The sequence below is a fragment of the Saccopteryx bilineata genome, chromosome 10 (assembly GCF_036850765.1).
Source record: "Saccopteryx bilineata isolate mSacBil1 chromosome 10, mSacBil1_pri_phased_curated, whole genome shotgun sequence".
NCBI classification, from domain to species: domain Eukaryota; kingdom Metazoa; phylum Chordata; class Mammalia; order Chiroptera; family Emballonuridae; genus Saccopteryx; species Saccopteryx bilineata.
In genome coordinates this window covers 8993340-9009139 of record NC_089499.1, presented here as the reverse complement: position 1 = coordinate 9009139, position 15800 = coordinate 8993340, and the positions used below count along the sequence as shown (strand labels likewise).

The 15800-nt window shown below is 48.4% G+C and overlaps 1 protein-coding gene across 1 annotated transcript; it reads right to left on the bottom strand.

Moving 5' to 3' along the window:
* Positions 1-10610: 10610 nt before the first annotated feature.
* LOC136314147 (C-C chemokine receptor type 1-like) lies at positions 10611-15800 on the bottom strand. The gene is made up of 2 exons (XM_066244627.1): positions 15557-15800; positions 10611-12348 (listed from the first exon to the last, which is right to left on the bottom strand). Exon 2 carries the CDS (start codon positions 12279-12281, stop codon positions 11214-11216), a length of 1068 nt encoding a protein of 355 aa, XP_066100724.1. The 5' UTR covers positions 12282-12348; positions 15557-15800; the 3' UTR covers positions 10611-11213.

The window sequence follows — 15800 nt, the reverse complement described above, 5'->3', positions numbered from 1 at the left end:
CTGGTTGGATAAAGAATTAAGTCAAGACAGCGTGCGCTGCCGGAGATCTTGACGGGGTGGAAAACAGGATGGAGAGATGTACCGAGGGTAAGAAAGCGTGGAACGGTAGGTAGGAAGCTGTGGTTAGAGGGGCAGATGTGAAGTTAACGATTTCTTGGTAAGGCAGATTCTGGAGGTGACAACACTTATAGTGTGGGTGGCTGGAGGGTGGGGAAGACCAAGGATCTGAGGTCAAGCAAGTCAAGGTTAGAAGGGCAGAGTCATGTTTGTTCCACAACTAGGCACTAGGAGAGATGGAATTGGTTAGAGAAAAAGCATGCACTGACCCTGGCTCTTGGTTCAAGCCACTAGAATGGGTGCAGGGGACCACGGCAATGACATTTTGCAGCGGGGCAGAGAGACTGGGCTCCACTCCGAATATAGCACGGACAAGAGGGAATGTGTAACCAAGGAGCAGGGAGGGGGCCGTGGATGGAAAATTACTAAGAGGAAATGTCAGGGGTGAGGGGGTGTCCTGGCTAAAGCAAGGGAACAGGACTCCTGTTGAGGCAGGTCAGGGCGGTGGGACACCATGTGGGGGTGGGGGTGGGGGTGGGGGTGGGGGTGGAGGTGCCCAATCAGGTGCCCAGGCTGATCAGATATCACGGGTGGAGGTTCTTACTAAAACCACTCAGCACAGCTCTCACTAAAATTGGATTTTACAAAGAAGTGCACCTGTGAGCCTACGAGAAGCTTCTGAAAGCTGATTCAAGTTTAATCAAGCAAAGAACCTTTCTTAGAGTTAAACCAGAATTAGAATCCAGAAAGGAGATTTTCAACCAGGGGGGTGAAGCGTGGTAGGAACGAGGGGGTTGGGGAGGGGGGGCATAAGCAGATGTCATGATTCTCAGAGGCGAGTCTTTTCATGAGCACGGCTTAGAAGTGAAATCTAGGATTCTGATACTGAACCTCACACCTGCCTTATTCACCCCCAGACTTTGGGGGGTATCTCCATGTGCTGTGCCTGGTGCCGGGGACATAGAAACTCCGAGGAGATCGCAGTCCAGTGGGGGAGGCACAAGAGCCCATTTATTTACTAAACGGAGCGATAAGAGCTATTTGGAACCAGCAGTGAGCGACCGGTCTGATCTGGGGGAGGGGCTGGGGCGCTGAGATGGGTGGTGACACTTAGGTTACTTTGAGGGACATTTAACAGGTGGCCTTATGTTATGAGTCAGTGGGAGGGAAAGGACACACTGAGAAAGAGCCTGGTGGCCTGGTGTGGGGGGCACAGGAGCCACTTGTCGGGGGCGGGAACAGGCAGGGGTCTCTGAAGCCACGCTCGGTCACGTCCACACCTCACCCTGAGTGTCCTATGTGGGGGGAGTGAATGTGCATCTTAGAAACTGTGAAAAAGTGGAGGACAAAGAGCACAGTGGCTGCAAGTGTCCGAAACGCACTTCTGAACTGGCACGTGACACAATAAACAGGGTCACAGAGGAGGACTGCGCTCTCCTTCCTTGTCAGGATGTTGCCTTTATCACGGCCTGTATGTATGTATATGTTTACAGTGGAGCGTGGTTACAATGGAAAGGAAACAGGCACGGGGTTACCAGAGTCACAGTTTCCTGACTGGAAAGGAGTCACAAGGAGAGAACGCAGAGCAGGGACTTCACGCTCTCTTCCCTCCTCTCAGTCCCAGGGCGAGCTGCTCAGTGGGGCTTCCTGGTCCCCGGGAGAGCGGGAGAATGCCCTGCTCCAGGAAGGATCAGGGGACAAAGCAAGTAGGCTCCAAATGTGACTAGGGACCATGGATCCGGGAACAGCATTGGATGGATGCTATGTTTCCTGATTCCCAGCATTGTCCCGGGGCTGTGCAGGAGAACGTCCTTGCTCGCAGAAAATCCACACTACATACAGTATTTAGAAGGCATTCAGGACCGTGATGTCCCCAACTGTCCAGGAAAATAATGCACACGTTAGCTGTGGAGGGGGGAAGACAATGCTAACACAGAGAGGGCCAAACATTAACAGTTGGGAATCTGGATAAAACGCTCTTTGAACATGAGTTCTTTGAACTGTTCTTGAAATTCTGGTGCCAATTTGAAATGACAGCAAATCTAACTCTTCCAAAGACACAGAGGCAAGGCTTATGATTGGAGCTTAAACTCAGGGTGAGAATAAACTAAACTTGGAATGGGTGTGACAGAACCAATACTGTTTTATCTATTTATTTATCGTTTTATTTATTTATTTGTTTGTTTGTTTATTGAATCATCCTCTGTTGAAGATGAACTTAAATGTATTCTGCAACTACTATAATTGCTGACTACCACACAGTTTTGCTTCTGCTGTCACTTCAACAAGAGTGTACTCTATTCTATGCATTGATTGCTGAGCAGAGGCTTCCAGACTGCAGATCACCTGGGAGCGATCTTTCCTGAGCGTCCCCGTTTAGTTATTATGCAAACCTTCGGCATGGAGGAGAATCACACTGCTTTGGGCGGGAGTGCAACGTACATGTGCCTTGTGTGGCCCGAGGAAAGCTGCCCGCCTGGGACTCGTTGGTCCATGAAGCTATGGGGAAGGGAAAGCCAGGTCCTATATGGACCCAAAAGCCCTTGAGAGGGGAGGAACTGAAGGTATTAACAGTTGCAGAAACTTGGCAGAGTGGCCCAGGGTGACAGGTTAAGGATAAGGGCTCCCAGAACAAAAGTCCTCAGGAGCTTAATGCAAGGTCCCAAGGCTTCAGTGTGCGTGTGTGTGAGGGTGGTGACTGTGGAGCGCTGTGCAGCTCAGACCGGCAGCCCTCTGGGACGTCTGTGGCGCAGTGTCACCCCTTGGGGACCAGGCATGAGTTGGAGGAGCTACAGCCTGGAGAGCCAGCGTGGGACCCCTCTACCAATGGTCTGGACGGGGCCAGAGCAGCGAAGACATCTCCTCCTGGGCAGGGAGGCGTCCACGGGGCTGAGCCAGTCCAGGCGTCGACAGTGACCTGTGTGCCACCTCTGGAACAGAGCGGTGGTGGCTGGCATGGCCCCTTCACTTCTCTCCCAACCTGTGTCTGGAAGAAGGGCTAAGCCTTCTCCAGCCTTCGGGGTTCTTTCATGATTTGAGGGGGAGTCCTTAGAAGGAGATACTGTGTCTGAGTCTTCTTGATTATTAATTGGTGAGAAAAAAACCAAGATGTATTTACATCAGGTGGGAGACAATGTCCAGCACAGTCACCATCAGCTCTGTCTGTCCCTGTACACATCACGGGATGAATGTATTTCCCCTTCCCTCATTCCGCCCTGTGACCTGCTCCGAGCAGACGTGGTGGAACTTCCGAGCCCAGGTCTCAGGGCCTGGCAACATCTGCTTCCTTCCCGTTGGCACATCCACTCTTGGTGGGACTGCCACGAGAAGCCGCATGCAGAAGTCACATGGAGGCGACCTGAGCTCCTGGTAGGCAGCCAACATCAACTTGCCAGCCCTGGGGTGGAGAGGGGAGGGCAACTTGGACCTTCCAGCCATCCCGGCCCCCAGCCAATGCCACACGATCTAGAAGAACCCCTCAGCCACCACAGGATCATGACAGATAATAAGTAGTTTTGTTATTTTAATCCAGCGAATTTTAGGGATTTTTTTTTTTCAATGGTCACAAATGACAACACATACCATAAGCTGGTCAGGTGGATGAAACAGGAAATATAAAGCCTAATTGATTAGGTCACATAATGGCTGCTATAGGCTTGACTGACTGAGCCTGAACCAGGTTATTCACCCCGCAAGGACTCAGGACACCCCTGATCACGGCTCCCCTGTCTGCAGCTTCCTCAGAGGTATCAGTGCTGGGTCCAATGGCTTCCTGTTATAAAGGGAGACACTGAGGCCCAGGGGAGGGAAAATGACCTGCTCAGGTCACAGAGGGCTGAGCTAGACTGAGGCCCCGCGCTGCCCGCACCCCCTTCTTCTTTCTCCACGGTCTTCAGTAGAGACGTGAGCGTCCATTGACTGGCACGTTTTGCTCACAGTGGTGTGCAAGGAACAGAAAAGGGAAGGTATTTCTGAACCCTCCTGAGGCTCTACAGCCTCTGTCGCCAGTACCGTCACCTCCCAGATGAGGAAACCTAGCCCGAGAGAAGGTGACGCGTTGAGCACGGTCACGTGGCTAACGCAAGTGGAGCTGGGACACACAGGTCATCGTACAGAAACGAGCATTCCTATGTTGCAGGGACTCGCTCAGCAGGGCTACTGACAGCAGCCTGCCGTCAAAAGTAGAGAGACCTTTGCCTTCTGTTCCACCCTGCTGCCTCCCCTTCCGAGGAGGAAACACCTGGCCTGTGCCTGGCAGGGGCAGGGCAGGCTCTGCCCAAGGGTCTGAGCGGGGTCCAGGCACCCCCTTTCCTGCCTCAGCTGCTTTGCATTCTGCCCACATGGACTTCCATGCCTCTGCTTCCCTTCCTCACGGGTTGATCTCCCTGCACAGGGCCTTCACGTCGCCAGGACTCCTCCTCTCCTTCACGCCACAGGACCCAAGGAAACAGCAGACAGCATTAACGCCGCGGAAGCAGTCACAAGGCACCTCCAGGAGTCCCGCTGTTCGCTGTCCCTGGCTGCCACCCCGAAGTGCTAGTTCTGCCCTCTAAGATCCCCTTCTTTTTCTTCTTTCTTTCTTTTTTTTTTAATTCATTTTAGAGAGGAGAGGGAGAGACAGAGGAGAGACAGAAGGGGGGCAGGAGCTGGAAGCATCAACTCCCATATGTGCCTTGACCAGGCAAGCCCAGGGTTTCGAACTAGTGACCTCAGCATTTCCAGGTCAACGCTTTATCCACTGCGCCACCACAGGTCAGGCTTTTTATTCTTTCTTAATGAGCCCTGCAGAAGCCCCTTCCTCTGTTTATTCTTTACGCACCACTATGAGCCCAGGCCGGCATCCTCTGCTTTGTGCCCACAGCGCTATGCCACTGTGCCCAGTGAACTTTGTGCTATTTCCGTGGTATCTACTGCGTTGACCTTTGGCTTCCTCAGAGGAGAGAAGATGAATATAGCTCAAAATTTTAGTTTCCTTCCAGCGCTGGTTTTCTAACAGTTTACAGAATAACGTTCCGCGAAGCATTTACAACCTGTCAGGTTTGAGGGGGAGAACATGGGTGTATGCTTACAGTGCAGAGGGGACCGGCAAAGGTGAAGATTCCACTGCATCTTGATAGACTGGGTCACTGAACTGAAACTAACAAGATGAGATCGAAGAAGAAAGAAGTTCAAATACATGCTCTGATCCTTAAAACATGAGTCACTCACGAGAACTAGAGGGTAAGATCTGTGATGGAAAGCAGTTCAGAGGAAAAAACTGTTTTGTGACCAGCTCACAAGTGGAAAAGACTTACTTTACAACTAAAGGTCAGTAAGAACCAATCGTGTGACACTTTTTGGAAAATTGATAGCAAAGATCTGATTATCTCTGGGCTTAGAAAAACAAATGAACTCTACTTTCTCTTTTCTGCTCCCCCAACAATTGGGAAGAATCAAAGGAATACAATGGCTAAATTACCTCTGAGTGAAACGGAAAACCAATTTGGGAATATATACAACGATGACCACACATCTAACTCAGCAGGCCCTTCAGACCATAGCTGGTAAACTCCTTTCAATGTGGGTGGTTAGAAATAAGGTCTCAGTTCAGATCCTGGTCTTTTTAGATAGTCCTCTGTTCTCAACATCTGCTTTCTAGTGCTTGATCTCAGACTAGTTAGAGATTGGTTGACCCAGAACAAGAGCACACTCTCTTTGTAAATTCATAGAAGAAAACAAGTTTCCAGTTACTAGAAGAATGCAAAAGGGGCTGGATGACCTTCTGTTGACCTATCGCAGGGGCTCTTCCCACACTAAAATGACTTTACAAACAGTTTTTCAACCCCCTCCAAGGGTCAAATGTGTAAATGAAACTCATGAGTGAGTTTTTCACCCTAACCTTGGAACATTTAGTTCAATAGCTGTCAAGAAATTCTTGAAATAAAATTTCAAATATTAAAAATAATCGATGCCATGAGGACATCCTGAGATCAAATGTCTGGATGGAAAAGGAGTAGAGTGATGGATGGTGATTGGATGACCAGCTCTAGGCAGAATGGGATGGTGACAATAGTGTCTGTAGTAGTTTCTTATTGTTGGTATAACAAATTGGCACAAATTTAGTGACTTAAAACAACATAAATTGGCCCTGGCCGGTTGGGTCAGTGGTAGAGCGTCGGCCTGGCGTGCGGGGGACCTGGATTCGATTCCTGGCCAGGGCACACAGGAGAAGCGCCCATTTGCTTCTCCACCCCCGCCCCCTCCTTCCTCTCTGTCTCTCTCTTCCCCTCCCGCAGCCAAGGCTCCATTGGAGCAAAGATGGCCCGGGCGCTGGGGATGGCTCCTTGGCCTCTGCCCCAGGCGCTAGAGGGGCTCTGGTCGCGGCAGAGCGACGCCCCGGAGGGGCAGAGCATTGCCCCCTGGTGGGCAAAGCATCGCCCCTGGTGGGCGTGCTGGGTGGATCCCGATCGGGCGCATGCGGGAGTCTGTCTGACTGTCTCTCCCCGTTTCCAGCTTCAGAAAAATACAAAAAAACAAAAAACAAAAAAACAACATAAATTAATTTTCTTGCTGTTTGGAGGCCAGAAGTCTGAGATGAATCTTATGAAGCTACAATCAAGGTATCGGCAGGCTTGATTCCTCATGGTGTTTCCAGGGGAAACTGTTCTTTGTCTCCTTTAACATCGCTTGGTTGATGTATTCCTTGACTTGTGACCCATCACCCCCATTTCTGCATTTGTTGTCACATTGCCTTTCCTTCTCCAGCAGCCAAACCTCCCTCTACCTTTCTCTCACATACTTGTGACTCCGTTTAGGTTGTCTGAGTTCCTTGTGAATTGTGGAAACCTACTCTTTTATCAGATCTGTGTTTTGCAAGTATTTTCTGCTGGTCAATTTCCTGTCTTTTTCATTTTCTTAATGGTTTCTTTAGAACTGCAAAAGTTTTTAATTTAATGAGGTCCATTGTAATAATTTATCTACCATTCACGAACATGTTTTTGGTACTGCATCCGGCAAATCTTTGCTTAGCTCAATGCCTGAAGATTTTCTTCTGTATCTTCTTGTAAACGTTTGTTTTAGCTCTTACACATATGTCTGATTCATGGTGAGTGTTGGCCAAACAATTTTGTAAATATGATGTATATGTTTGCTCGCTTATAGTTTGCACTGGGTGCTGGGCAACACCAGGTATAGTGGTCTGTGAGGTTGCAACTTGCCTTCCTGATTGGAAGGGGCCGTTGTCTTGCTAATGTTTACAGGAAGAGAGATTCTGCCCCCCACGGTCCCCCCCACCCCCGTGGTGTGGAGGATTTCTTTTTCTCTCCTCCCCGATCCCTGGCCCTCTGCTTTCTGCTTTTCCCTTGTCTTCTCTTGTGGCTTGCCTGTCTTGGTGAGACCCCAATAAACAGAATGGCCCACCATCCTCTGACTCCGACATTTCTTTACCATCTGCCCGAATTCAATGAGAACCTGCATGTGAACGGCCATGATGGCCGCGACTACTGGCCTTACAGTGAGTTAATTTTTGTGTGTAATGTGAGGTGAGGGTCTAACTTTATCTTTTGCCCACATACTATTTTATCACGAAACATTTTATTATGATATTAATAATGACAAAAGCTTAATATTCCATTTCCTGAATATACTACAAAGAGTGGGGTTTTGATAATTGTTTAACAATTGTCTCTTAAAACAAGCAAAACCAAACCAAACCAAACAAAAAAGTAAAACCCAGCCCTGATTTGTAGCATTGCCGATTTCCCTGGTGTAAATACCCTAACCATGTCCATTTTCAAGATACCAACGTTATATGACTTATTACGGAGTAGGGAAGAGATCATACAACAAGTAGCATATCATTACTGAATTTACTAACCAATCCCCTGGGGTGGTTTTTTTGTTTGTTTGCTTCTTGTTTGTTCCTCCTCTCATTAAGCTTCAATGTACAGAAGGTATCTGAGAAAGCAGGAAGAAGCAGTCTATTTTATTCACTGCTCGAAATGAAAGCTAGCCCTCCAGGAAGCATCGAGCTCTCTCTCAGAATCAGCGTAGCCGTGGGCGATGTCTTTGCAGCCTTTCTGCGGTCACATTTAGTAATGCCATTCTATTTACTTTTAGGACAACTCCCAGCCTTGCTTTCTGGTGAAAATAAAGAAAGTATACTTTTGAGAAAACAGAAGTACAACGATGCTTGAACTTCTGCAATCTTGCAAAGACACGTATTCAAAATTGAAGTTATAGAGAGGACTTCTCCATTTTTTTGCTTTCCGCCAGAAGAACCATGTACTGCATTAAGCAAACGCTTCAGGGCTCAGTAGCTGTCCTGACAGACCCCCCAGAGATGTCGGGTTTCAACAGCCACGATGTGTCAGCTTCCTGAACATGTCTTGGGCATCAAAGTAATGCAAGAAAATCACCGAAGTGTGACAGTGTTTCAAAGAAAACGCACCGAAACTTCCTTTTCAGGAAAACTGTGAAAGAAGTAAAAATAAAACAAGGGGCCGCTCTGGGGCACGGGCTCTGCACAGACATCAGCTATGAAATCCCCATTGGCCGCTCGTGGCATCCACATGGTGTGAGTCGCAGGGTTTCCAGGAGGGGAGAAGTAGAGGCTGGGGCTCCGGGGGGAGGAGTGAGCAGGAGGCGGTCCAGAGGGATGGGCCCTGGGTCCTGTGGGGAGGGTTCTGAGCCATTAGCACGACTCACAGGCCCTATCTCAGATCCTTGTAGCTACCATTGTTTAATTTAATTTATTTTTTACTATTGTTATTTTAACTACACTTTTCTATTGCTATGAAAAGTGAAGTTCATAAGAACTGCACAGTCTTACACGTAGCTCGAATATAAAACTGAGACTCATGCACTTAGATAAAAGTGAAGTGGCCATGGTGGGATAGCTCGTTGGTTAGAGCATCATCCTGACAGGCAAAGGTTGTGGGTTTCATCCCTGGGGAGGTCACATACAGGAAAAGACTGATGTTTCTGTCTCTCTCTCCCCACCGCCCTCTTCTTCTCTCTTTAAAATAAAAAAAATAATAATAGTAAAAAGAAATAAATGGTTACTGGGAGAGGGGAGAGGGGAGTTAAGGTGGACAAATATACGGTGATGGATAACAATTTTATTTTGGGCGGAGGGCACAGAACGCAATCAACATTTCAAATGTTATAGAGATGTTGACACGAAACCTATGCACTCTATTGATCAATGTCTGCCTATTAAATTTAATTTCTAAATAAAATAAAATAAGAAAAGTGAAGCTCAGACAGATGTTACCCAGGCGCTCCTGGCATATAAATGCCCGTTTTAGGAAGCTTGTGCTCGAGTGTACGCTGATCAATTCCCGAATGGAAATCTCAAACTCAGTATACTTGGGGGTCTCCTGCTCTTGACCATCTCCCACTCTCTCCGCTCTGGGCATGTGACCCCCCCCCATGGAAATGCTACCAACATTTTGTTTCCCAGAGGGGGTCATGCTTCTGGGTCTTCACCGACAACACGCCATCATTCTAGAATGCTCTTCCCAACTTGTTTTATTCTGAAACAACTTCTTATCTTTATACTTTCTCTGTCTCTCTCTCCTCAACTTTCCCCCATCTCTTCCCTTCCCTCTCCCTACTCTTTCTTAATTTCTTTCTTTCTTTTCACAAAGAATAGTTTTGCTCAAGATGTGCTTGTTTTAATATATTGGTAGCACTCGAGGAGTGCACAGATGAAAATAAGCCTCACGCTTCCTGGGGATTCTGTCCAGTGTCAGTCTAGTGGGCCTGGACTGACATTTCCCAGAATCCCTTGCCTGTAGAGGTCCAGGTAAGTATCTACTGGAGAGATAATTAGCATGCCATTAGAATGTCTCATCTGATTGTTTCTTCCAATGAGTTTTATATCTGTTCAAATACGAGCTAAGACAAAATGCTTTGGGGGGTGAACAAAAGCTACAAAGAAATTTGGTGCTGGCCTTCCGAGTCCCTGCCAGGAATCTTCATCAGGCCTATTTTCCCTGGTCAAACTGACATGTCATATGGCTTCTACCCCATAATGGTATAAGGAGGGACCTAGTGTGTGTGTGGGTGGCAGGCGGTCTTATATCCCTGGTCTCAGCCCCACCCACCCCACCCAGGCTCTGTTGGCATCCCTGGGGCTGTCACCTCACTGAGCACAGGGCTCTTGGAGAACGCCCCTCCCACCTGCACCTGTGTCCCTCAGGGTTGCTTTGACGGGAGCAGGTCCTCAGCCACCATGTGGGAATGAATTGATTTGTGCAAGCACCATGGGGACACGAGTCAATCTGAGTGCGTCTGTGCTGTGGATTTCAGTGCCGACACCATAAACAATGCTCTGAAATGATGCATTGAGTTGGAAAAGCGATTAAACGTGCTCCTACCTAAAAACAAGAGTGGAAGGGTGACAACAGAAGTCCATCTTTGGTATAATCATCCATGTGCACAAGAGAAAACACAAACTAAACAGAAGTTCATCGAAATGTACAGTGTGTGACACTGGGTACTGAGATTGAGGGGTGGTTTTGATGTCTTGGATTTTTAAATAATGACTCTTTCCCTTCTGTGGCTATTTCTAAAAGTAAAACACATTATGCACAAGGTCTGTGTCTGGAACTTGGCCTGAATTGTTTGATTTTATTGAGTAAAAGAAATTTCTCTATAAAAAAATCTCAATGCCAAGGACAGTTCCTCAATTCTATTTCCCATTTGGTTCAAGCCCTTCCATCATGAGTCCTATGCTCCTGAGGGTTTTCAGCAGCCTAAACCCTGCTGGGGGGTGCAGAGGCTGCCGGAGGAGGCAGCTGCTGCGACCTGATTGGCTCCAGGCTCTGAGTTGAATCAACTGTGGAAATGTCTATATCCAAGTACACTGGTGGTGGGGTGGAGGTGAGGGGATGCGCAGTGACTTTAATTACAAATGTTCATGGTCACAAATATAAAACCCTGTTTGGGCCCAAGCCCTTGGCTGGCGCCCTTTGTTCGTCTTCTAGAATTACCTAGTTCACTCATTCATCTCCAGGGAGAAGTTCACAGAGAAGACTCAAGGCTCAGAGGAGATCCACCTCACCCCAGGTGGCGTTGCTTCATTCTGGATCAGTGGTCACAGTCTGGCCAGGACACCCAAGCTGCCTCCCCTCCAGCCCCTGTGCCTGGCAGGTCACTTGCTGGGCGCTGAGTCAGAACCCATCAGAGAGTTCCTGCTCCCCTGTGGATGGAGAAATGGAGCTGGCCTTCTCCTGGTTCTCGGTGTGGAAGAAGGGGAGCAGTTTCACCGGGCTCCGGGACAGGAGCCTGTGGAACAGCTGACGCAGGTACTCGCGGAACCTCTCACCAACAAAGACGTAGATGATGGGGTTGACACAGCAGTGCATGTAGGAGATCACCTCTGTCACCTGAATGGCCAGGTCCAGCTGTTTGCTCTTCTCACAGTTACTGTCCATAAGGACGCCTTCAAAAGCAGAAACAAAAAGAGTCAGATTGAAGGGCGTCCAAAAGAGGAAAAAGATGATCATGATGACAAAAATCAGACGGACGGCTTTGGACTTCCTCTCATTGGGTCGTCTGAGCAGAATCTTTATGATCCCCGTGTAGCAGAGGATCATGATCACCAGAGGCAAGAGCAGCCCCAGGATGTTCAGTTTCAAAGCCTGGATTCGTTTCCACTGATTGTGGTATTCATAAGGGAAATAAATGCTGCAGGAGTAACTATTGGACTCATTCTGGGACTTAGAGAAGTAAAAGCCCGGGATGGCAGCCAGGAAGGCCAGGACCCAGCTGACTACGCTGGTGATGATACCAAATGTGACGGTCCGGGCCCGCAGGGCAAACACAGCATGGACGATGGCCAGGTACCTGTCGATGGTCAGCAGGATGATGAAGAAGATCTCGCTGTACAGACCTACGTAATAAAGCCCCGACAGCAACTTGCACATGACATTGCCGAACACCCAGTTATCTTTCTGATAGTAGTGAATCCAGAAGGGCAGTGTGAAGAGGAAGAGCAGGTCAGAAATGGCCAGGTTGAGCAGGTAGATGCTGGTCATGTTCTTGAGCCTCTTGTGTTGCAAGAGGACCAGGACCACCAGGATGTTGCCAACCAGGCCAATGACAAATACCAGGGAGTACAAAGGGGGCAGCAGCTGAGCTCCAAAAGACCGCAAGTCTTCTTTCTGGCATGGGGTTGTGTCCCCATAGTCAAATTCTGTGGTCCTGTCATAGTCCATTGTACTGGTTGGAGTTTCCATCCTGCTTTCTCCCGTGGGTCCAGGTAGATGGTTTCTGTTTTTACTTTGCTGTTACAGGCAGTGGGCTCTAGACAACAAAGACAAGGCAGAGATTATGTCTCAACCCCTTCACAACTGTTTACTGAGAGCCCACCGTGTACCATGTCCTGGGACCCAATGTGGAGCTAGGGGGTTCCAGGGTCTCTCTGCCCTTGTAGAAACTGTAGTTTACTGTGGATTGGGGGTGGGGAAGACAATAAATACATAAATGCATAAATCATAAATTCAAATATTTTGCTAAAAAGTGTTGTGAAGTAAACGTCTGTGGATGGAGAACCCAGACAAAGGGAGACCTCTCCACATTTTTTATAAGCAGTGCTTCTCTTATGCTTCCTACGGACTTGGCATTGGACTAGGTGTTAAATAATCCTGGAGCAGTACCATTATTGTTCTCAATTTTAGTGGTGATGACACAAAAGTTCAGAGTGGGCAGGACATATATCCTGTGACAGTGAGAGCTGAAGCTCAAACCCGGTATGTACACTCTCACGCCTGTCCCTGAAACCACTCAAATGTCCTGCCTCCTATCACAGAGCTGTGACCTTGCACTTGGAGTGCACAGAAAAATGTGGGAAGAGAAATAGTCCTGGCTGAAAGTCAAATACCTATCAGTGAATGTTCATGGCTTTTGAGGCTAAAAATTTTCTTGGTTTGGGTTACATAGGGAACAGGGGACAGTGAGACTGCGTGGGCATTTCATCATTTTGGATGTCAAAAAGACAAGAGGATGCTTTTGTCATTTGGTTGGAAGGTACTAGGATACCTCACCGTCCAAAGTTATCCCCCTCAAACCCCAGTAGTGCTGTCACAGTGCAATTCTAGGAGGCTAATCCATCCTTTGGTTGAAGACACTGAAGACACCAGAGTGGGCCCAGCCTGACCCACTGCACACGGCCCTGACAGCACACAGGCTGGACTGCAGTAACTCTGTCGGCCTCCTGGGATAGAGGTGAGGACTCAGGGGAGAGCCAGGCTGGGGGAGCAGGTGACCTGGTGAGAAGAAGGGGCTTCGGGAGGACTGGCTCAGAGCAGCCTGAAGCCATGCGGTGTTGCACATCCAGGTGGAAGCTGGAATTCTCAGAAATGAGTTCTGGAATATTTTTATGCAACGTTGCCTTGAAACAAACAAACAAACAAACACACAAACAAACACAAACACAAAGAAGAAAGCATCAATAGATACTTTGCTTATAGGATTCTTTCTCTGCAATGACACTTCCCTGAGGACTCTAGTCACCATGAATGTCCCAGTCTCCAATCCTATTCTGGCTGAAGTTCCCTGTCCCTCAAATTCCGCCACCAGGTGTCTCTCTGTGGTTAATCTAGAAAAGGAATTCTGCTTGATGATGGACACAGCCGTGGGAGCTGCATTTTCAGATTTTCATTATGTTGTCACCAATCTGAAAGCTTTGACTTAGACACCAGTCATGTAGCAGGACTTGCCTGCATCATAATTCCCTTCACCCGGAGTCTCTGGTGCTCTTCCTTATGCACCGCTGCGTGAATATTTCCTGCTGAAAACCTTACATTTCTGCAGTGGCCTTAGAAACTTAAGGCCCATGGTATGTGTGTGGGGTGAGGGATGATTGGACACCTCAGCTAGGGCACTATAATTTCTTGCCAAATCCATTTCTCTGGGTCATTTCTCCACCTCCGGCCTAGCCTGTGACTCAGTAATCAGCCCTCTTCCTGGAGAAACCCAGGCTGCACACCACTAACAAAGCCAAGTTGACAATGTCTGATTTCTGCAACCACGGCCAGGGCCGGCAGAAGGGCTGGCAGTCAGCATCACGGGGCCCACAGGGCTTAGAGTGCAAGCAACAGGCAGTTTGGAAGCACAGGAGCAGCTCGTGCAACACTGACCCCGGGAGCCCCGTCTTGGGGAAACGTTGGCAAAGGTGAAGGCACGTTGAGTCAGCATCGTCAGATGACATTAAACAAAGTAACCTCCATCCCCCAACCTCCTACTCCATTCACAGTTTTCCCTACAGGAGGGCACCTTGCAATAACACTGCTTCCCAAGGGATTGGGGCTGGGGCGGGGCCTTCAAGGAGAAACCAAAGGCCACGTTGAGCCAACCTGCCGGCCATACTGTCATCTGCCTCAAAAGTCTGCCCCAAGGTTGTTACAGAGAGGTCAGCTCTGGGCCTGGAGCCTGGAACCTTCCAGTGCCAACATGTTGCATCCTGGGAGTAGGTGAGTCTCTGAGCAGGGAGGGCAGTCTGTGCGGTAAAGACACCAGGCCCGGGGTGCGGGGCAGCTGGCTTTTCCTGGTTCATAAGAACCAACCGTGCGCATGTGTCCCCAACCCCACAGTCAGCTTATTGGTAGCTTGAAATCCAGCACAGTGGGCATGTTTACATGCATAATCAGCAACACTGGAAATCAAGGCTCTCTTTGCAGAAAAGACTGCTATGGACTCTTGAGCAGCACATCAATGTCCACCCGCTCTCCGCCAGTCTGAATAGCCTAAGAGCTGTCCTGCGGTCAGAGTGGAAACTCAAGGGTCGATGAGGGACACACAGCCTGGTGGCAGGCTATGCACAGTCCTGGGAATTTGTATCTCTGGAAATCTAAAACTCTCAATATTTTCCTTTTCAAAAAACTCTCAACATTTTAAAGGAAACAGTTAAAGTACAAACCTCTACATAGCCCAATACCTCTCTGTTCTCAGGAAATAATTCTGCTGCCCTTTTGTGAGTAGGACAGGAAGGATGAATCCCAAGAGATCACCTGGCCACCTCCCTGCTTTCTTTCAGGAGGTGAAATCCTACCTCCTCCAAAGTGAGCCCACAGTGTGAGAGGTGAATCCTTGGTTCTACTCTTCTTAAGAAGATAGTTCAGTTTCAAACCATTCTGCATCTGCAAAGACTTTTCTAATTCATAGCTCTCTCTTGCTACAATGACTTTATACACCATGTATGATTTTCATTTCCATGGGGGCTACTTTGCAAGTATTTCCTCTTGAATAGAAGTGCCTCTCATCCCTTAATGCTACCTGACTTTCTTAATGAGTCACTAACAATATCATTTAAGAAACCGTCTCTTTTTAAGCAAAATCAAAGCCTGTTTCACATCTGACTGCCCATCTTATAAATTATTCCATTCCCAGCATTGCTACGCAGTTCACTGCCTTGCAGGTGCGTCAAGGGGCCATTAGACGCACTGTGAGCACGGATTCACCCGGATTGCCCTCCACAGAAGCCGACAGGACAGAAAAGACAAGTGCCACTTACTCTGCTGTCAAGGGATTCTGTCCACGAAGTCTTTGTTTCTAGAGCTGTTAGTGTCTTCGTTTACACGGTTCCAGGTCCTGATGGAGTAGGAAGTCCTTCACTTGATGATGAGGACAGGACTCTGGGGTTCTCTGTCATTCAGAATGACAAGAAGGAGACAAATTCTTCCTTTTATATAGGTGGGTGTGCAGAAACACCACAACGCCAACCAGTGGCCAGCTGCTGGAGGCTGAGTTCACTCTGA